This window comes from Zophobas morio, unplaced genomic scaffold, assembly GCF_036711695.1.
Source record: "Zophobas morio isolate AGI-343-1 ecotype UQ-CSIRO unplaced genomic scaffold, CSIRO_AGI_Zmor_V1 ptg000075l, whole genome shotgun sequence".
Taxonomy (NCBI): domain Eukaryota; kingdom Metazoa; phylum Arthropoda; class Insecta; order Coleoptera; family Tenebrionidae; genus Zophobas; species Zophobas morio.
The window spans coordinates 113,313-136,623 of record NW_026972180.1 but is presented as its reverse complement, the minus strand read 5'-3'; the positions used below and the strand labels follow the sequence as shown (position 1 = coordinate 136,623).

The 23,311-nt window shown below is 34.1% G+C and overlaps 2 protein-coding genes across 4 annotated transcripts in view; one reads left to right on the top strand and one right to left on the bottom strand.

Annotated features, from left to right (window-relative positions):
• Window positions 1-23,311, top strand: part of LOC135143752 (uncharacterized) — a 39,008-nt gene that overhangs the window by 5,318 nt on the left and 10,379 nt on the right. Inside the window, exon 2 of the mRNA XM_064075678.1 lies at window positions 6,214-6,259. Within this exon, the coding sequence (XP_063931748.1) occupies window positions 6,214-6,259 (46 nt within the window). The remainder of the gene's footprint in view (window positions 1-6,213; window positions 6,260-23,311) is intronic.
• LOC135143766 (SUN domain-containing protein 3) lies at window positions 19,969-21,955 on the bottom strand. 3 transcript variants are annotated; one of them, XM_064075707.1, is made up of 10 exons: window positions 21,907-21,955; window positions 21,790-21,843; window positions 21,656-21,737; window positions 21,455-21,606; window positions 21,346-21,404; window positions 21,015-21,084; window positions 20,734-20,961; window positions 20,612-20,679; window positions 20,389-20,558; window positions 19,969-20,130 (listed from the first exon to the last, which is right to left on the bottom strand). In XM_064075707.1, the coding sequence occupies exons 1-10, from the start codon at window positions 21,950-21,952 to the stop codon at window positions 20,094-20,096; spliced, it is 966 nt and encodes a 321-aa protein (XP_063931777.1). In that variant the 5' UTR covers window positions 21,953-21,955; the 3' UTR covers window positions 19,969-20,093. The 3 variants fall into 3 exon arrangements, with proteins under 3 accessions (XP_063931777.1, XP_063931776.1, XP_063931778.1); XM_064075706.1 differs by having other exon boundaries at window positions 20,612-20,961; XM_064075708.1 differs by having other exon boundaries at window positions 20,449-20,558; window positions 20,612-20,961.

The following is a 23,311-nucleotide window of genomic DNA, read 5'->3' as shown; positions in this document are numbered from 1 at the left end:
AGTCTACACATATTAAAACAAACAGGAAAAATGTCTGCCCGCCCACCCGCCGTATATCAAATGTGATAATTTTTTTTATTCGCCGTTAATCAAGTGGGCGGAACGTAACTGCAAAATACTTATTTCTTTACAAGAAGTGAAAAACATGTTTTTGGTTATCGTGTTGTTCAAAGAATACTATGTATATAAGAAAAAAAAGACATCATATAAACCCCGCCCACCCACCCCATCTCAATTGTGATGATTTTTTTATTCCTATGTAGAGATTGACTAAGATCGAAAATTTGAAAAATTGGGAAATTTAACAATCGAATAATCGAAATGTCGATAATTCGAGAAATAGAAGAATTGAAAAATCTGAAAAACCGAAAAATCGAAAACCGGAAACTGAAAAATAGAAAATTTAAAAACTGTTATTTTAGGAGATACTTTCAGAAAGTATTTCCCCATGATATTTCACTTAAATTTCGTTCCAATTTGGAAAAATTCTCGTCTATATACTATATATTTCATAAAATCTAAGCCTATTATTATTTTTTTTCTTTTTTTTTTGTGATAACCCCGATAAATAACACTAGGTATGAATTATTATATATTATATATATAGATAAAGAAACAGGCTATAAAGTTTTGCGAGAGCGTCATCAAATTTTGAATTAGCGGTTTTTCCATACTTATGATAAATTTTAAACGTAGACACGATTCCAGAAAACTGGGTTTTGCACCTTCTAAGTTAAGCTGTATAAATTTAAATTTTTTTCCAAAAAATATAAGCTGAAAAATAAAGGCGGATTAGTAAACCACAATTAAAGGGGTATAGTATTATCTTATAAAATTTAAATTCGACTTATCTAGTAAAATTTTTAATTGGGGTCCCTAAATTGTTACTGGATGTGAGAAATGATAATAATTGCTGATCGGATGTACGATACATTCTTAAAAAAAGTTTAAAATTCCACAACAATTGGTCCAGGAGTTTCGGAGACTAACTGCAAGAACTACCAAATAAATATCCTCAGGTAGGAGTTACTTTTCGAGAAAATTTGATTAACATATTTTTTACAGCAGAGTTGAAAAAAATAGATTTTTTTTTATTTTTTAGTTTTTCGATTATTTAGCAAGAAAAAATCAAAAGTTATCATGAGTTTTAGTGACGTATGTAATTTTGTCATGTACGCTGCAAGATAAATCAAAATCGAGAAAATAAAAAAAGCTTGCCCCTTCAACTTAAAGACAATCGCGTTTACAATAATTTCCTTTTCTCACTATTTCTAAATAGCCGTTATGTTTACGCTAATACATTTTCTAGAACAACCCGTTTATGTAATGTGAAACAGTTAGGCACTGTTAAACTAGGGATAAACGACTCGTATTAATTATTATGTTGCTTATTTAGAACGAGATTTGCGAAGATATAACGTCACTATCTTTTTAGAAGGGAGATAGATACATTTTGGTTACGTCTTTACCATTTTTACGACGGTCGGAATTCTGAGATTATCTGTATAAAAAAATTGTTCGGCTTCTTCTTATTTTTTTCAAATCACTAATATTTTTAATGTTTCATCACAGCATCAGAATAATTTAACTTATTTACGATACACTATCTCGTGAAAAAGTTCGCGAGCAAATTACATGGTGATTTAATTAATATCCTTTTCTCGTCGTCGCACGAAATTCAATATTATGCAAAAACTTTGGAAAGTCGAACCCATTAAGTATTTGAAAGAAGTATTGAAGCCTGGAAGCAGGGGAGAGGACCCCGTTTTCACTAAATTGGAGATTTCTTTATATATTTCTTGGTGTTTATAATTCCGAATCTGAAGAAAAGAGAACCGATGAATGAATATTGAAGCACTCGGCGTAAGTTTTTGTGTGCAATGTATAGGATAAGCAAAATAAGCACAGGATTTTCGGACGCTTCGGCTTTCGTTTTTATCGCAGCTGATACGTAGACACTCTTAATTTGTGTTAAAAACGTGTATAGAATAAAGTTTTTGGATACTTTTCCGTTCTACTCGAATTCCCTGAAAGTACTTAATGGAGATTACTAATATTTTATTCAGCATTGTTGATTTCGAAATTACTCCCCCATCGATCCATTTGAGGGTCAACATTTCCTAAAAGCACAATCGCAGAAATCGGATTTTCATTGTTCGAATCTGGACCCGGATATTTTTCTCACTTTTCTGTGAAGAAAATTTTCATTTTAAAAATGCCATGATAACCGTTTATTTTCTGGCTTTGGAATCATCATGTCGACCTATTATTGAAAGATTTCGGGACACATGGAGCTGCAGAGCCCTGTGACAGGAAAGGAACGCCTTGAAACGGTCGACCACCCTTATAATTTATTGCGAACCTAACTACCGCCCTTTCCTCCAACCGCAGTACAGCTAAAATAACAAGGAAAAAAATCGTCTGCAATCTTCCCTACTAGTTTCGTGTTACGGGATATATTCAAAAGGAAGTTGGTCAGAGTTGAACATTAACCGTTGACATAAACGAATACGTATTGTGTTTTTTGTTCATTAATTTTTTCAAAATTTAAATTTGCTTTACAATTGTAATGCGATTGTCACTACAATTATAAATAACGTCGACGGAGACTTTGGCCCGACCCTGACCACGCATCGCTTATTTAAAATTATAAACGAAATGGAAACACTCAACCATTGACCGCGTTTAATTTATGGCAGAGTTCAATTGTGTTTGATCAGTTTTTTATACCAATGAAGCTTCACCGTTTCGAATTTTTGGAAGAGAGAATTTTAATGCTAGCAGAAATTCAAACGAACTAATTTTATTGAGAAATCGATATTTGATGAAGCTATCAAGTTACCTTTTAATGTTGAGACTAGTTTTTAATCTATACATATAAAATTGTTTGTCCTGACTGACTGATTCATCAACGCAGAGCCTAAACTACTGCAGCTAGAAACATGAAATTTGGACAATAGTTTCCTTTTGTGATGTAAACACCCACTAAGAAAGGAACTTGGGAAATTCCACCCCTAAAAGGGCGAAAAGCGGTGGTAAAGTTTGTACAAGAAGACTATTTCCTAACCATTTCTGTTGTAAATATTTACGTGAAACTTGGTATTAATGCTTTTCAACACAAATAACGAAACACGTATTTCACCATTTTCCGAAATTCAACCCCTAAGGGGGTAAAAAGTGGTGGATAAGTTTGTATGGGAAAACTACTTCTGTTGCACATTTTCACGTGGAACTTGGTATTAATGCTCTTCAACACATATAATGACACACGTATTTCAGCATTTTCCGAGATTCAACCCCTAAGGGGGTAAAAAGTGGTAACTAATTGTGTATGGGAAAATATTTCTATTGTAAATTTTTGCTTGGAATTTGATATTAATGCTTTTCAACACAAACAATGTAACGCGTATTTCAGCTGTTTTTGAGATTCTACCCCTAAGAAGATCAAATGAGGTGACAAAGTTTATATGAGAAAAAATATTTGTATGGCGATATTTAGTTGAAATGTTGTTAACATTTGTTACTTGAAAATTGGTAATCATGTAAAATTGTTTGTCTTGACTGACTGATTTTAATTCTTTTTTGAAATTCATCCCCAACGGAATATAATTTGGGTGGAAATGATGTAGCTGTAGCAAAAAATATCCTCGAATTCTCCTGAAAGAAACCCAAACAGGCGAAGACAGCTACCCTCAATACCGGCGAAGAGGTATGGTGGATTCACGATTGAATTCCATGTTGTAACCCTATATAACAGATGGGTGGTACCGTACAATCCACTTTTATCTTGAACTTTTGCTGCTCACATCAACATAGAGTATTGTAACTCTCAAACTCCAACCAGGATTATTTGGTCTTGAAAATAACAATGATGAGGTCAAATTATATGAAAGTGGTCGATATATTAGCAGCTTTGAAACTGTCTGGAGAATCCTGACCCTTTCCTATACATGAACAATTTCCAGCGGTTTTTCATCTCACAGTGCACTTGAAAAATGGCCTGCTGTCTGTTTTAATCCTAACGACTTTAATAATGTAACTGAAAAGGTAAATAATTCACAGAAAACTACTTTTCTAGCATTTTTTGAGCTTTACAAAACGAATAATTTTGCAAAAATCCTTTTTTATGTTGAAGTCCCTTCATACTATGTGTGGAAAAGTACCAAATTTGAGAGACAAAAACGTGGAAAAAATGTTGATGGTTGGCCGGGAGTCAAAAGCGATCAAACTTTGGGCAGAGTGTACACCGTTCACCCTAATAACACCGAATGTTTCTACCTTGGTCTTCTTCTTCAAGAAATGAGAGGGCCAACATCATTCTCGGATTTAAAAACTATTGATGGTGTCGCTTATCCCACATACCACTCATCATGCAAAGCTTTGGATTTGTCAAGTTCAGTCAGAGTGTCAAGAGAGTGTTCATACTATAAATGAAATGTACAAGTGTGTGTTCATACTATAAATGAAATGTACAAGTGTGTGATTTCCTTTAAAGACACGGTGCTGTCTTTAGGAAGACAATGTTTAAAGTATTATGGTTCGCCTCAGCCTGTAAAACGTGAAGAAGTCATACAAAACAGAGACTATCTCAGAGTGATTAGCTATGACATACTTTTATAGGCACAACGAAAGTTTATTAAATACAGAACAATATCAAATTTACAACCAAGTTTTAGATAGGTCAGGTAAATGTCTGTTTTTACATGGCTGCCTACAATATTAGCGACAAAACTATCAAAATATTTTAACTTTTTTAAAGAAATATCCTTTAATTTAAAACATGACTTTTAATCAAATCGACAAAAGATAACCCAAATTACAAAATTCATGGGACCCTAACTCCAAACTTTCAGTCCTTATTTCACCCACTTAGGGGTAATTGATGCTTACATAATGAAATGAACCTTCTGTCCAAATTTCGTGTTTCTAGCTCCAGTAGTTATGTTAATGAATCAGTCAGCCGAAGGACAAATACTTTTATATATTGTTATTAATGAAGACTTGCACAAACTTAAAAAGTAATAAAATTGAAATCAAAAAATAAATCAGCGGATCAAAAATAATGTGTCCTAATTGCGAAAACCACGCAAGCGGAGCTGCGGGTAACAGCTAGTATATGTATGTGCAAACTATGGCATTATTGTAACTCGAAAGAGTCAACAGATCGAGTTATAAAAAATTTAGCCGCTGGATACATTTCTTATAGAACTGGATTTGGGCGCTTTAAATATTTGGATGTATTTTACGACTTTTGACAAACTTCGTCATAGAACTATTTGAGTTAATGTAATTATGAAAAAATTTAATATTTACCACGGACAATGGAACTGATTATGTAAATTGAACATTGCGGGATATTCTGGAAAATTTGAAATGTGAAACAAACCAGTATTGAACTGCCAATTTTTATTAATTTATTAAATTGGACAAGAATCAAAATTGCCTGCGCATAAAAACACAAAAAGTCAAAATGCTATTCTAAGAATGAGAACATAAGAAAAACCATTGATGTCTGAACATTGGTAAATTTCACTTTCGAGTTCTAGTTGATTAAATGCATATTTACACTGCCGATTACAAATCATGGAAGTATTTTGATTGGCTGAATTTGCCGTAAATAAAATTTTTATCAGAGTACAAAGGTTAGTATAATAACATATCGATCGTTTTTGATTAGATAAACAAAACACGTAAATTTCTTCATAAGTACAGTGTTTTTTACGTCCCGAGCGTAAGCAAAGGATGTATTGTAATCGAGTCCGTCGGCCGACTCTCTACTTTTGCATTTTCTCGACCTATCATGACACCAAGAGGATGAAGAAATAGGTCTCCCGTTTCCGTCTGTCTGCCGTCCCGCATTTTTATTAGACAGATAATCTCTAATAATAAATAAAATAATGTAATAAAAAACTAGGAGTTTCCATCAAAAAATTATTAACCAACTCTGTCATCACCAACCAAAACAGAAAAAAAATGCAGCTAAATTTTATTTCAGAATTTTATATTTAACTTATTGTCATACTTCAGAAGAAGCCAGAATTTCTGCACGCAAGCACAACAATTAATTTTTTTAAATTAGACATTTTTTTACAACAGGTTTTTTTTCCAAAAACTAGCAGTTCAAAAATCGACTGTTAATTTATTACTCAGCGAAGTTTTTATCAGCAGTGTCAGCTTTAACGACGATCGGCTGACGATTAATTTCCTTTTTAGTGGAAGTCAAGATGGTGCGTCATGAGGAAACTGTCACCGGTTGCAGGTAATGTGTTCCAATGATAATTTTCAACTTGTATACATTATGGGGAGAATGAAGCCATAGATCCTTCGGTGAGACTGCAAGGGGTTTTTACGGTCCGCTCAGAAAACGGCCACAGCAAACACGGTTTAAGCACTCGATTACCATACGCAAATAGATGGCCAGCCGGACAAGGGACCATCGAAAGTATTCTTGTGTTTTGTCCCTTTCGAAATGAGAACGTTTATCTAAGGACAAGTTAATACTAGTTAACATCTTCAACAGATTGAAGCGGCGTTTTAAACAATAGTTAGTTGTGTGTGGGAGTGCAGCGTATATTATGTATATGCCTTCGTGTATATAGCTATATACTTCTTGTACAGTTGTTCAGACGTTTGCCTCGAGGCTGTGTGTTCGACGTGAGCGAAACCCTGTTAGAAACAGTGTTTACCGCGGGTAACACAATACGAGTACACCCTCGATGACGTCATAGTCGAATTTTTGCCCGAGGGCACCAAGTCACCGTTAAAAGCGGCGTTAAAGTACGCCTATCGTGTGCCGGGCGCGTGTTGTTCCCAATCGGAAAACACAAAAGGTTATTGTGTCAATTATTATGAGAGTTTAAATTTTAAATAACATATTTAGTCTAAAGGATCTGGATACAATATTGGGAACGATCTGGGGCGGAAATTGCTTTGACCGGGTTAAGGGATCAATTTTTCGAGCCAGAGAGAGGACGTCTTTAGGGAGATGAAAGCTGAAAAAGAGAACGTTCATGCAATTCGGTTGGTTATCGCTTCGACAACGTTTTGTGAAAGGACGCACTAGCTCCAGCCCTCCATCTTGCAGCTTGCGGAATCAACTTGCGGACGCGGTTAAAGAGAACCTTCCAATGTGCTGTATTTCACACCTGCCCTGCCTGACGAATTGTCGATTTCCTAGACGTTTCACAACTCGTAGGACACAATTATGCCGGTTTCCCTTTTGCTTTCGTCTCCTGCAAACAATACGTGACGTCAATGACAAATAGTTGCTAAATCACCCGACTGTCTACATACAGGTTTAGATCACTAAACTTTATAAAGGATCAAATACTTACATACTACAATGAACGTTGATCGTTTAACATATCTTATGTTGGCATTTTTTTGTGTAAAGTTAGCAAAACTGTTTGCATTACTGTTTGGTTTACCTCCAACACTTGCTGTGCCTCTGCGTGATGTCAGAATAAACAAAAACACAAGCTCACTTGAAATTTTCAGCTTATGCGGTCACAAAATTTTCACCCATACGAGTTGTGGTAAAAAATAACATTTATAGAATGAGCTCTTAAAACTTATGCATGAATTTTACAGACGACGAATTAAAATTAAAATTTATTTGTTCACTCCCTCTAGAAGGTCGATAAAGTCATCTCAATTTGGTTTTTCCGAAATTCGTAGAATATGAATTTGAAATTAAAGGAAAGATTACTAAATAACTAATTCAGAATTGGTTGGGGCGAGGAAAGGTCCGTCTAAATAACTTCACATCAATTGCATCTGACTGCAATGCTTGTTGGAACTGATAAGGCGTTTTGATCAATGCTGGTGTTGTATTACCTAACGAAATCGGAGCTTTTCTAATCTGTTTATTCGACATTTTGAAGCATATTAAGTTCCTGGAAGATGTTACCCAGATATGAGTGTCTTCGTTCAGATTTAATGAAACGCAAATGTTGCCCGAAATATCCGGGCAATAAAACAGGCAAGCTGAGAAACTTCATTAAATTAACCCGCTGTTAAGAAGATTATGAACCAATTTTTAAACTCGACTTAATGAGATTTCACTGACGTTTTGCTATTTAATTTTCATCATTTTTATTCTCGTTTAATGCAAATTTTACGGAATGCTCGTTGCCCTTACGATTTTGATGAAAAAATATCGCCGGGAGTGTTTTTAACCGCTCCTGAAAAACTCGTACAAAAATTAAAATAATTTGTTCCAACTCGTAATCGGAGGAGGCATCATGTTCAAAACGATGTAGTCGCATATTTAACAAGAACAGTGTTTCGTTTTTTTAACTTGTTTTAAATTTAAGGATCTGTTACGGCAGAATAAGAAATATGCTTTGTTTATTACGCTTACGGGTTTTTTAAGCCTTTTCAGTTCGATGATAACCTTTAATCTTGCTTGCCAAGAATATTGATTGCAGAGGTCGTGGATTTCTTTTTTTACTTTTCAACGATATCTTGGGCGCCTCGTTTCTTACCCAGAAACAACCTATTAGTTTGCTAAATTGGACATCGTAACTGTTTACAACACACAACAACATATTTATCAGTTAAGAGACATTAAAGACGTGAGATCTCATAAACAATAATGTTTTGTGCAACACATTCCTAGTTCTGCTTTTTCTGTCTGATTTGTTCCGACAGTTTGATAAGGAAAGCGACATTTTTTTTGAGATTCACCGGAACTGTGTTTTAATGTTTAATAAATAAATATGAAAATTGGTCCAAGTTTATAAATGAAAAGGCAAAATAAAAATTAAGAATTACTACTACCATTAGTTAATTTAATTAATTACCTATTAGCTATTCAACATGTGTCTGATGGTTAAAAATGAGGCTGAATTAATAAGCCGCATTTCAGTGCATTTATTTAGGAAATTTTGAGATAGCGATATCAGAAATTTCACAGTAATCTTAGAGTAATTGTTTTGCCTAATAAATATATGCAACACCAACAGACAAGACAGACGGAAACGTCAGACATACCTTTGCATGCACCCCGTTGTAACCTTATTAGACTACATTCGGGAAGTAAAAAAATTAAAAGAATATAAATTTTCCATAAAAATTATTTTCATTAAGTAAATTAATTAATCGCGTCGTTTTTGCATGGAAATTGAATTCCAAATGAAACCGAATATAAATTTCACATTTTCTGTCATACATATTCCGTTGCGAGCTTATTGTTATTGGGATTTTATGAAAGCTAAACTTTCCACAGATTGAAAATTTAGTCGCTTCAGTAAAATGTAAGAATAACGATTGTTTGTGATAGAAGCAAATTTAGAAAAATAGGAATAGTAAATCCAGTGTTAAAATATGAAGCTTGTGTGGAATTTTTACAGTTGTTGCCGTACGACGACGTACCTTTTGCAGTATAATATCTATCATGTGTCAAGATAAAGTTATTTGTTGTAACTGTTATCTCAAAATATTGCGCCACATAGATTACGCTCGTAATATCCACAAAACGAAATTATAATTATAGGACTATCTTTTGGCGCGTGGTAAGAAAATTGGCGAACCAATAATTACGTTCTGTTTATTGTACGTACAACTTGATAACTGTGTTTTTTAAGTGCACGTCGATAAAGATGTATAATTACTAAGGTATTATTATTTTAATTTTATTGCAAAGTGCGTCAACTGTACGTTAATGGAATCTAATAACGCGAAATAATGGATAGTTGACTTCAAAAATTATCACGTACCTACGTACATGAGGATGAAAATGTTTATCTTTACAAAAAATTATTAAATCAATGTGTACTGATGAAGAATATGTTTATGACTAAGGAAGTGGTGTCTGATTATTGATTAACTTCAAATCAAGTGGGAAATTTTATGTTGTTTTGACAACGAACTTTACTTAATTTTCGAAGAGCGTTAGTGCAGATGGGTATAAATGTCTTTTAATACTCCTATTTTACAGGGTTGCATTAATGTTGAAAACTTCGTTTTGTCGACAAGTAAACAGGGGCAGAACGTTTCTTATAATTCGATTAGCCAGTTTACGCCTATCTCTTAAAGATTCAGTCAAGAGTAACTTGTTAAATTGCTTAAAGCGATAACGAGGGCTGCTTTGAAATTTAGATAACTGTACTCTATCAGTACTAATTTAAAATTTATTAGAGGATTGTGTGTCGCGAATAAATTGGCTTTAGTGAGAACTGCTAAAGAATGCATGACCTTAGTTAGATGTTTCATTTTCTGATTAATCCAGTGGTATTGGAAAACATAAACCGAGTGAGTTGGGTATGTAAAAGGAAATTTTAATATACAGCAAAGTTAAGTCATCGAAATAAACATTTTAATAATCGCTTGAAACCGGAATTATATGAATGAAATAAATTCGCATTGTGCATACACCCTGTCATCATTGTTTAGATATTTTCTAGATGCAAAACCAATTTTAAATTTAATCAATTGTACGTAGCTACCTACATATCACGGCTTTGTTGTGCTGCAGTGTTTTATCTAAGTAAAACAAACGTGGGTTTGAATGGTGACGTTAGGACACGTGTTCGAATTTATTCAGGTGGCGTAGTAAGTTAGGTATTATAATTGATTTATGTACCTACACTTCTCACACCAAATCATACGCGAACGCAATTGAAATGAACTAAACGATGACATCCTTGTTAGATAATTAAATAAATCTCGACCGCAGTTAAGGTAATTGCTTGTGTCGAATTAAGATCTTAACGGTTAATTAAAACAGTTTTGGAATTTCTTTTGGCCAATAAACATTTTAATTAAACGCGTTATTATTTAATAGCACAACGCTTGCATGTTTACTTTGTTAAAGTGCAAAGGGTTTATATTAAATTTCCCGTGCCGCACTGCAGATTTGGTTTAGTTTCATTTTTGGTGGATAATTGTATCTGATATTAATAATTCTGGAAAAGCGCAGACAATCGGAGTAACTCGAGACCATTCTCAATGTTTTACGAAATCGTAAATAAATATTTCTACAGGTATATATCAACACAAATTCGTTTCCGTTTGCGTTTATTTGAGTAAACTGTCGGCATTTTATCCCGTCTTTATGTTAGACTATTAACGTGTATAAGTAAAGGTTGAAACCGTTTACAAATTCTTTAATCTGTACGTTGATAAATATGTAATGTAATAGCCAACTGAGGTGTAAATGTGTATTTTTACTTCCTGAGCGTAAGAGATTGGGCTGCACTTCTGGGACGGGGGCACAAATAACCTTTGACCATTGTTTTTAATTTGTTTGTTGCAATAGAATATATACACAAATTTGGACCTAATTATAGCGAACTGTTGTAGGTGGACGGAGTTGATTGTAATTTGTTAACTACAAAACATAATGGAATTGTGTAGATACATCAAAAGTTTACACATTGTTGTCACGACTCAAACGTTGAGCTTGTGAACGTTTACAAAACGATAATTTAGTCACAGGATAATTGGACGCCATGTCTGTGGAGTTTTTACTAAACGACTCATCTGTGACAAAAGCGGAGTTGATTTTAGCTCTGAACTCACACTGACACACCTATTTATACCTAGTTCTTGCACCGTTGTTAACAGGACACACTATAAACTAATTTGTCTTATAAGCATTAAAACAAATTGCAAATGTCTCTCATTCTTGTGCACCTTAACACAGCCATTAAACCGGTAAAAATGAATCGCCACAGAAAGAAATATTAAATTTTTAAAATACATATAAATTTTGTGTAATGGCATAAAAAATAAAATTGCTTCTAAACCTTATCTTAAAAATACAACACACAAAATTATGAAAAGCAAAAAAAAAGTAAATAAATTCGGACTCTCTGTAGTAAGTTGCCGGCGGTGCTCCAGAGCTTGTTTTTGTATGGAAGTCAGTTTGGTGCGTCTTTTGCATACTGAACTGTGTGGTTTTCGTAGCATGAGTATGTCTATAAAAGATTGAATCTGTCACAGTAGTTGCTACCGAACAAGCACCAGTTTATTTAACCAATTATCTTAATCACGTCAACGAAACAGCGTTACATCCGGATAGCTGTCCAATATCCGAACATAATCGCGACTAACGAAGCAAGGAAGTGAAAGCTCTTCGTTCTTATAAGAAACGCCGGGATTCTATTAAGAACCCTATCTCTGTACTCCTTTTTGTGAACATTGCTTTTATAATGGGGCCAATTAATTTGTGTGGTAATGGATAAAGTAGACGTTTTCCCTTTTCGCCTCATAAAGGCGGTTGCCTTCATTGTCGTTTTCTGCAGACACATTACAATAAAACGATGCACTGTTACGTTTTGCTTTATTATAAATTGCAAGATTTACTGTATATGCGAAAACAAAAAATAATCAAGGGAGTTGAGACAGAACTTGTAGATAGCTACATTAGATGTTGTTCGTGCCCCTGTTATCCTTTTTATTCTTTTCGATTTTATTTTAACCTAAACCTTTCTGATTCATAAATAGATAGTGGACGTTCTATGCTTATGTAACACTTGACTTTGTTGTTTATTTTTGAAAACCTGTATGTTTTTTGTTCGAAGCTTCCATGATATGTGTTGCTGGCAGCTTTCAATGAACTTTATATAAACATTTTGAAGGTATCTTTTACTGTTATTTCGTCAGATACATAACCTTACTTTTTACTATCTATGCAAAACCGTGAGCGCAATAAAGCAGCAAGACAATACATAAATTTGCTTTTACCTAGTGCAGTATTAGATAAACAAAGGTGTAGTTTCTTGACCTTTCTCTACCATATTTATGTTTCGACGACGACTCTAAACTTTAGTTATTTTTAAGGATGGACTTTAATTCATTATCCTTGCAAAATATTGCCATTAATATTTCTTGTAAGTGAAGTAAACAGCAGGGAGCTTGAAGTTGGAACCACTCCACTAGTTAGTTTTTGTTAGAAATATAAATTTCTTTCATGAATAATATTATCAATTCCATGCTGACAATGGCAGCATACATTATAATTGTATTCAATATTTTGAGATTATGATAGCTTATCGTTGAAGTGTTTGTTGTCATCTAAGTGGTTCAAATTTAAATCCAAAAATGGCGGCAACAAAAAAAGAACCCGTTTAATAAAAAACGGTTTTCTAACATCTCTACATTGTCAATTTTGACAACAGGAAGTAACAGGTGTGACAGTTCTATCAATGTCAAGCAAAATTTCTTGATACCAACTGAAACAGTAATTGTTGATCATGTTGTATAAAGTATAAAATCAAGTTGTTAATCGAACAATTAGAAACGCCAAAAGTGAATATAGTTGAGACGAGAAAAGTTTCAAAACTAAATATTGATACCAAAGAAAAAGAGACGAATGACCAAATTGTGGCTGCTAAGAAATTCTATATTAATTTAAGCGCAAACGAATCTATACGTGTTAACTGTACAGCCCAGAACTTTGATAAATAATTCCTTAGGGCGAAATGTTATTTCTAATCCGTATTGTGTCTGTAACTTGTGTCATTCTATTTTGACACTTAATGTACACAAACTTTTGACAAATCAGTGCGGGCTATTGTTGTGAATGCAGTTTGTCGGTGGCTTTACAGTCTTTCTGACTTTAGAACCCATATTTTCCTCTTTTAAATACATACTTATCTTTAAACTATAAATCTATATTCTAACTGTAGAAAAACTGCAGACATGTAGTTGGCATACTGCAGTGAGAATTGGAAATACTATATAACACCTGCTACATAGGAAAGGCATAATGACTGTGTTAGCTAAACTTCAAGGCCTTTTAAAAAACATTTTTTTCTGTCAGTTTGTGGAAACTGTAGATTTTTCGGTGGTCATGAAAGAGAGAAGGTTTAGATCACTTAAGTTTATAAATTATTAAATGGTTACATCGTACAATGGACCTCGATCGTTTAAAATATCTAATGTTGTTATTGTAACAGCTGGCGACACTGTTATTGCTGCCAATAGCAGACAAGTAGAGGTTAGGTTCAGTAGTCCATCATTTGTAGTCCTTTTATGTTTCCAAAATATATATCCAACAATTAAATATCACAGTTATCCGTCAAAAAAGATTTGAAAAGTTTAATAACGCTGGACAAAGTCATTAATTCTTGGGCGATACTAAACCAACAATGTGTCAATATCTTAAAATATAATATTTGTGACAGAGTTAATTAAGTAATGAATGCAGATATTGGAAATATCTTTACCAAATATATGTTTATCGTATTAATTGGCATTTTTTGTGCAAGGCTGGCAAACTGTTTTGCTACGCCTCTGTTACTGGCTTGGTGCCATCAATTTCAATTTGACCATCATACTATAATAAAATCTTCAATATTTTGCCAATCCGATCAAAAAAATCGCTAACATTATTGGTCACTCGGTAGCTCAAACACAACGGAAAATTAATAATAAAACCTTCGTGGTTACCTCTACGCTCTGTGTAAAACAAACACCACGCGTGTTAGTCTATTGAAAATGATTTCTGTTCTTTTATGTCACAGTGAAACAATGAAAACGGGTGACGATAATCGTTATTGTTAAAATTATCACATGCCGTTACGCAATTGGTGTCGAATACATCATGTTTTGATTAGAAATGAGTTTATTCAAAATGTATGAAAATTTAGAGCACAAAAATTAATAAAGGCATTTTCCGATTCAATGAAAAGTCGTGTTTCATAATGTGATGGCAAAACCTAGGCACTATACTTGCCTGGAGTGATAGCTGCTTCATTCAATAGGTAATAGACAACAATCTCTTTGGAATTCATTAAAATTCTCTATTTTGATCGATAAATAACTCCAAATTTCATGTAAAATTCCAGGTAAAATGGTAAATTTTCCGATGTATTGTTCTAGTTTATGGAAACGGAAAATTTTGCTTTAAAATATTATTGAATCCCGATAAAGTTTAATTAAATTACTTCCTCTGTTGTTGCATTGCCCCCTCTTTTGGCGTTTTTGCGTTTAATTTTTAAATTTGGAAGCTGATTTTCATTAAAGACATCCTGAGTACTTTCCCCAAAATGTCTTTTTTTGTAATTTAGCAATTTTTAGCTCAAAACTGATCACTTTGGCCTGCATTTCACCAATAGTCTTATTAACACTGTCAATCTTTTTCTGAAACATTAAACAAAAACTTTTTATTAGCGTTTATTTTTCGGAGATAATTAGATCTAAAATTTGCGAACTGTGAAAATGTTCTATTGGTAATTTTGAAGTGAATTATTGCTTTCTTCCGAATTTACACAATTTTTAACGCAACACAACCATCTTGTTAAATTAGACAAAATCAAAATTAAGTAAATCAAGAATAGTGACAAATAAAATTTTAGAAAAACTGTCTCCGTCTTTGCGTGAAATGACTTTTATTGATATTCAAAATTTGTCAGTGTGATAAAATTAGAAAAAAAAACACAGCTAACAGAAAAACAAAAAAAATTACAAAGTGTCGGCACTATTTTCAGGTAATTTTTAAGGTACTCTACCCGTTACTATTTGTTGGTTATTTTGTCGGGATGCGGGTTGTTATTATTAAACGTGGGTGCATGAAAATGACCCCGATAAAAAGGTGTGATTACAGCTATCCCAAAAAATAGCTATATAAAGACATCAAAACTAAAAATAAGTGTTTGGGATATTGTTTAAAATTTTTCTGAAACGTTCAAAATCGGTAAGACGTAAAACTGACGTCGTGCAGCTATTCGATTGCCACGGACATTTTTATAGACACTTTCCGTGGCTTCTGAATAATGTATGTTCGAAGCAGAGAGCAGAATTCGGGCATCGTCGCCTATCAGGTTGCCCTAATGCAACATCTTTTCATCTTCGCTGTTCCCAGCTCTTTATTTCGCCGGTGAATGTATAATTTACAAAGAGATTAGCCCGCGGCAGTGCGAACTAATTACACAGGCTGAATACTCGATCAAAAAGCACAATGTACACACGACAATCGCATAATTGAATAAACAACAGCACTACAAGGCACCCACTAGCGCTGGATGTAACAATTAAAAAAAAATCTGCGGCAACCAAATGTTGACGTTTTAGGGTTTTTACACCTACTCCTAGGTCTACGAAAGAAAATCATGGTAATTTAATAATTACGTGTATGTTTTAAAATAGTACCACAAACTTAACCAATCGATATAATAATTTTTGAACCGTTTTCTTGAACAACAAATTAATTGTAGTATGTCATCGTTTAAGAAGTTACCAATGATTCACGAAAACAAATTACCTGCGTCTGCATTGCATTAAAATGTGGATGACGTGTCGGGACTCCACATATATAAGATATGCCAAGCGCATCCGGGCTAGACTTTTTACCTTAGTTTATAATTTTGTTCAGTCTGTCGGATAGCGCTTTGGATCTTGGGTTTTCTCGTTCACACAGCCGTGTCTAAAACTTGCAGTACAAATTTGATTATTGATCGTGTATGGAGTTATGAAACGTAACATCCTGCTCGAAAAACCATCTTGGGTGTTGTAATTCTATGAGCTCACTTTTGTAACTACAAACTAGAAAGAATTACAAACTTTTCAGTTTTGAAAATATTTCTTTATCAATGCCAATAGATAGTAACATAAATAAATACTTTAATTATTTTAACGTGTGGTTAAGTTGAGAAATATTGACATTCTCCCTCTCGAGATTATTGAGTTTTTTAGTGTTAGTTCGTGTATTTAACTCATTATCTTTACTTCCCGAGCGTAAGCTAAGGATCGAGTCCATCGGACGAATTGCCACTTTTATGTTTTCTCGACGTTTCATGACCTCCACTGTCTGTGACATGTCACTTGATTCAAAAAATTTTGGAATTTTAGAATGTCCTGAAGAAGCTGTAAATAAACGACTTTTTTCTCAAATTTATTCTCTTGTATTCGACACTGCCGACGAAATTCGGACGAAATATAATTGAGCGACGGTCGAAAACGAATCAGACTCTGAATTACCTGGAGACTGAAAGATAGCACAAGAAAAACCGCAGAATATGGTGATCATATTTCGTTATAGTGCATCTAACAACGGTCGGAACTCCTGTTGAGTTTTTGTCGCTTCAGTGAAAAGCTCTGTTTCGGACACACAAAGCAAACGGTTTGGCTCCAACAAAACATTAAGACCACGGGGCAAAAACCCGCAGTGTCAGTCCGCGTACCCGCTTTATTCAAGTCCGGCAATTGAATACAAATCCCCCCACGTCACGAGGAAACTCTTCGGACAGGTGAAATATTAAATAAGACGTTAGAAATGTCGGAGAGCTAAAAGACGAATGAAGTTTTTTCCTGTAACAGGGATCGACATATTCGCTTTGTCGTCTTCAGTTTCCAATTCTCGCGGCCTTGCGCTATAATTTATCGCTCTTTGCAATGTTGGATCATTAATTACTTTTGGTCGTGTTTCTGATATCTGCGAGCGTCTTCGATGCGATGAATTACTTTTTTAGCGGAGAAAATAGAAAAGTACCACGATGATAAATCGTCGGACGACGAATTTTCAGCCAAAACTTTAAAAAGAAGAGCAATTGCTGGTTCGGATGACTTTAGTCACGAGAAAAACGAAATTCCTGATAAAGATTTGGGATTTTTCTCGCAGTCGTGTTGCTTTCATTTGATTTGATTGATTGCAGTTTTGATCTGTATTTGAAATTCGTAAGTTGATGAGCCTTGTGACTCTCATGAGCTAAGAGGGAATAATTTATGTTTAATTGATGAGTGGTTTCCTTTTTTTATGTTAACTATTTCGAACAAGAAACGTTTTAGTGGTCATAATGTTTAGGCATAAGAGATGATTTTTTACCTATTGTTAACAGCCCGCTAGTATTAGTCATCGTCCGACAAGGACACCCCAAGACGGTTGTTTGTGCTCGGTAAACATCGATAATGATCGAGGGGTAGTTACTCGTAGTAACTAACACCATTTGGGAGCCTGGGTAAAAACAGACAATGTTTATTTTAAGGAGGTGTTACCCTAACACAAGATCAACAGACCTAATTTAATGCTTCGTTTTTTATCGACGCTGCCGTCAACAAATCCACTCCGAGCTCTATTCTATTCGTTGCACTCGTTTCAATTCCCTGAGATCGTCTAGTTCGAACACTATTGTGCACAATACATAACGTTTTATTTATACCCACTACAAAATATTCCAAAAAAATTATATTTGTATGAATGAAAATTTCTAACAAGTGAAACATTACTTTTTTTTTGTCTCCTTGCAGGTAAAACGGCTATTTTTAACCTTTTCAGTCTTTTTTCGTGGGTGACGGGAGCTATATTTCAAGCGTAATTGAACTGTAACGCCTATTGCTTCCATTTCATTCAATTGTTATACGTATGGCTGTGCTTAAGAGAGGATTTAAAGTGGTGAAAGTTGACTAAGGCGCTACGAAAGCTTTGCGGTTTTGTCGTCGAATTAGCGCCGAATAAGCGCATAGACAAACCGAGAAATTAAATCGCATCTGGTCCAGAGACTTTAAACTTAGTTATATCCAAACCCACCAAATAATCCTGTTTCGAATGGCACCCAAGCTGGGATTGGAACTGACATGAGTGACTCTGGAACCAAAGGCTAACATGCAAATATAACTAAACAAGTGCGTTTGTTGACAAGAAAGGATTTACGAGCTAAATTTTTGTTAATTTTTATTAACCAATTAATGGTAGAAATAATATAATATGATAAAAAGGTACAACCGTTTTTGGGTAGATAGTTGGGAGAAGGATTTTAAAAAAATTCCGCCTCAAATTACTATACTTGAGCAAAAATCGATTTATTTTTTACATTGAATCGTAATTCTCTTAAAAAAATTTAAACTAGCGGTTAACGCGAAGGCGTTGAAAGACCCGGGAAATTTCCTTCGAGATTAGCTGAAGGAACTTATCGATCTAATCCACTAATCACCTTATTAAAGTTTAATTTGTACACCCTCCCTTAAGCTTGATCGCATACCCCTCAACCCAAACAGAGTGAATCAGATTGAATTAAAACCGCCCATATCGTGTTTCAGAAGTTCCATATTGTTATTTTGATTTTTTATATAAGCACTATACTTAGTTACACTACGATATACTTCTGTACTTGTAGTGTACGAATCCGTTTTGAATTTTTTCCCTAAACGTCCAAATTTTCGCAAAAAAATTAACACAGTATAACAGCCTTTTACCACTAATTCAGAATATAATCGTCCGTGGCCTCATGGCTAAGGCGTCAGCATGCAGATTCGATGCCAAGCTTGGTCGTTTCTTTTTTTTTTTCGTGGTATGACCAGTATTATGTATGTTAATGACGTCATCATAAATTTTTTATTGATCAAATTAAAAACGAGTCATCCCAATTTCTGGAAAATGTGAGAATATGCACGTGTTTATTTAATAATTTTCACATTTTGTTCGATTGTGGCTTCATTAATAATAAATTTAGTCCGCGGTTTTGAAGAGACAAGCTCATTTATAGGTAAATCAAATTAATTTCTTCGTGACATTCTTTCGACTTATGACCATAAACATTTGAGTTAAGCTTGTTATTAGTGCTGGGAGGACATTTTATCGTGTCTGCTTTAAATATATTTTACCATTGTTTTTTGATATTTCAGTTTTGCGATTTTTCAATTTCTCAGTTTCTCAATTTCTAGTTTTTTAATTTTTGGAAAAATTGAACAAACCTAAAAACTGGAAAAGCGAAAACTTGAAAAACCGAAAAATAGAAAATATGAAAAACCGAGAAACGAATAATTGAAGAATCGAAAAAGTGAATAATCGGGAAATCAAAAAATAGAAAAATCGAGGTTGTGAAATATAAAAATCGAAAAATCGAGGAAGATCTAAAAGTCGAAAAATTGCAAAACTGAAAAATTGAAAAGTTTAAAACCGAGAAACTAAAAAATCAAAAAGAAAAATCAACCTGATCTGACCTAACCTGACCTGCTGACCTGCGGTAGTAAATGTTAGCAATAAGTAGTGAATTCATATTCTCATTTCTTACTTCTCGGCACGTTTTAGTAAAAGCACAATCACTGATTTTTGATTTTCACTGTAACATCTATAAAGTTAAGTAAATGAAGTAGGTATTAGATTTTATTAATGGCAAAAACAGTCTTTACATTCTTACTGTCTAACGGCCTTAGGAAAAATTCTTCGCTGTTCCATGTACACGCAACCTGAAAAAAAAGAAAAAAGTAAGTAAAGCTATTTATACGGAACTTCCTTCGCCTCTGAGGCATAACAAATATCGCATGCATGCCTAAACATATTTCTCAATTGAAGTTTATTAATTTAACGTAATCAGCTTTGTGTTAGAGATAAGTATAGATTGTCTTATCGCTTGTGGCCAATAATCTACAAGTGTGTAGTTAGAATTTTTTTTGGTTACCCAAATTTCTTCAGCTTTCAAATATGCATACTGTCATAAACTTTACCTGTATACACAAGTAAATTCTGGGTTGCCGTGGTTAGAAATCACTTCAAACTCAACGTACTTGTAATAGGCAGAGTCATTGTTTATATGAAAAGTTTGTACTGTACTAGCGTCGCTTTCATACTTGAATTGCCCTAGTAATCGTTTGTTTCCATTAGGTTGATCCAAACCCTTCAAAAGAAAAAAACTTAACACTATAATAACAAACATAAAATAGTTCTTACCCATATTTTAAAATCCTTCGGTGCAGTATCAATTTTGCCACTTGGGGAAATAGTTTGAGGAATGTGTTCTAAAGTGACTGAGTCGATCAGTAAATTATCGATTAGTTCTATGACAGCCTTGCCATTACTTCCTTTAAATGCCCAACATTCACCAGGAGATGTTGTCGCTTGTATCATGGACGATGGGCCGTGATCACCTTCGCAAATACTGAATCCCAGAAATGTCTTCGGGTTTGAGAAGGGAACAGTATCGACACTGATTACTCGTCCACCGCTAGATTCTAAAGCAAAGTCCGGCCTACCCACAGGATCTTTCAACAAAAGTTTTAATGTATCGCTGCACTTTTTATCTAAAATATTTTTGTTTAGTTGAATGAGATCCGAGTTTCGACGAATTTTTAACCCAGCTCTTTCGATAACTTGGCATGAGGGTCTTCTTTTTTGTGGACGCCTGTTATTTTGTCTACTTCTCCCTGGAATATACGTTTATGAAGTGCCTGTAAGCGGCGTGCAAACTCTAAATTTTTCGTTTTTAAGTTTATACAATGTTTTAAATGAGAGTCAGTTAATCACGCGTTTAACGAGGCGTTTAGCGACATCTGATTGGCGTAGAGTCGGTCAGGTGGTACTTTAATGCCGTGTTAAAAATTTAACACCAATCAAATATTTAATTGAGCTTCTGTAAACCGGGTCTAAATCTTTCTAATGAAACAAAAGTAATTTTACAAAAATACCTTGAGTTTTTTTATTTCGCTGTCCATTACATACTGAGAGTAGATAACAAAAAACATTCCTTAAAAACAGTGTTTCATTGAAACGGTAGTAAAATAAGCCAAATATTACCTCCGATCAGCAGAAGATAAAAACTTGTTAAAAAGTATGAGCACCATGAACTTCTTTTTTTTCTTCTGGGTGGTTCAGGGCAAGGATCGAAGCAATAGTCCATCGCAGGTTCGTCTTCGTCCAATATAGGTGGATTTTCTAGTCTGTTTGATCTAGAACAAGTGCTACCGTTGAACTTATATTAAAATAATATCGTCTTACTTATTGTAATTTAAATTTTGTGCTTTATTTCGTTTGTTGGATGTTTTGTTGGAAACTGATTTTTCAGCATTGGAATTTTTAGCTACAATATTAATTTTTGGAAAATTACATTGACATCTCATCGGAACACTTACACGAATAGCGAGTATTATAGCGGTGTCCTCGGGTTGGATAACATTCTTCGCTATCTATTCGAAAGAACAATGTTTTTAACGAAAAAACTTTTCATGTTGACTATGTTCAAAAATTACCTGAATCTGACACTTCACTGGTTTTCGTGATTGATGTGTAACTCATTACAGACAGTTCTAAATTTATAGATGAAGGCTTCCGACTAGATTACAATTATATTCTAGTAAATGAATCATGTCTTACTTCACTGATGTAACTGCTTAATGATAATTTCATTAAAACATTTTTATCATTAATCTCTAAACATTTGAAGAATTACTTCACGGTAAGAAACTTTCCAATCTACCAAGTTTTACAAACTTTCGAAAGAAGAATAATCAATATAAAGCACTTACGTTAAACCGTTTAAATTTGTCGGGTTATGAATTTTGCATCGCCGCCATAAAATTTAAGATTGCTGTTATTCTGTTGTAGTCAATCAAAGGAAAAAATTGGAAACCGCAGTTTTCTCATCAAGTTAATTAGTATGGCTGGCCAGACTACAGCGCTGTTTAGACGGTTGCATACAATGAGAACATCACTTGCTTGCTAATGCCCTAATCAAAAGCCCTTTGTCGTTCATAGAGATCCCGAGGGACTTATATCCGTAAAATAGTTGCTTAGACAAGCAACCATACTGGGTTGTTTTCATTTTTAGAATTAACCTCGACTTGTACCGGATATCAAGTTATAACTTAGTGAGATATGGTGAGTTGTAACATATCGGGTGTTCAATTAAAACATTGTTCGAAGGTTATTTCGACAGAACTTCCCTCGCTCTTGAAGTATAATCCGACAAATCCAGCTCATTAAAAAATTAAAACAGATTTTACGATTTTCGTTTTGAAATATCCGATGTAAAGTAAAAACGAGCGGCATAAATAACACCTCCGCAGCCCCTGCGCCGTACAGACAATGTAAAATATATTTAAAGCGCTTAACTAACGGGTTAAATTGTCCTTCAGCCTCGGTAATAGGAATCTGAAGTGTTTATTTATTTTATGTATCGAAAGAATGTCACATAGAAATTAGTTTCAATTGAGTTTGTCTTCTCAAAACAGATGACTAAAATTATCAAGTAGGTAAACCACAATCGAACAAAATGTTCTGAATATTATAATTCTTATTTTCTCATTAATATATAAAGACGTGCCTATTTTCACATTTTCGAGAAAATGGGGTGACTTATTCTTAATTTGACCAATAAAAAATTTGTTATGACGTCATAAAGATAGATAATACACAATGCGAGAGAAAAAGAGGAAAAAAAAAAAACGAAAAGCTTGGAATCGAACGCGCGATGTCGGTCCGCATGCCTCAGTCTTAACCACTAGACCACGACTAGGATGTCCTAGGCTACTGGTAAATTAGTATTCTACCGTACTTTATGTTTTTGTAAAAATTTAGACGTTTAGGAAAAAACTCGAAGCGGATTCGTACACCACACTTATAGGTGTATATTGTTGTATAACAGTTAAATCAAAT

Excerpts from the sequence above, each read along its gene's own strand:
- LOC135143766 (XM_064075706.1), bottom strand. The coding sequence starts at position 21,952 with ATGAGTTACACATCAATCACGAAAACCAGTGAAGTGTCAGATTCAG. Across the intron at positions 21,844-21,906 it reads CAGTGAAGTGTCAGATTCAG|ATAGCGAAGAATGTTATCCA; the intron begins GTAATTTTTGAA and ends TCTTTCGAATAG. Across the intron at positions 20,559-20,611 it reads CGAAGGATTTTAAAATATGG|GGTTTGGATCAACCTAATGG; the intron begins GTAAGAACTATT and ends TTTCTTTTGAAG.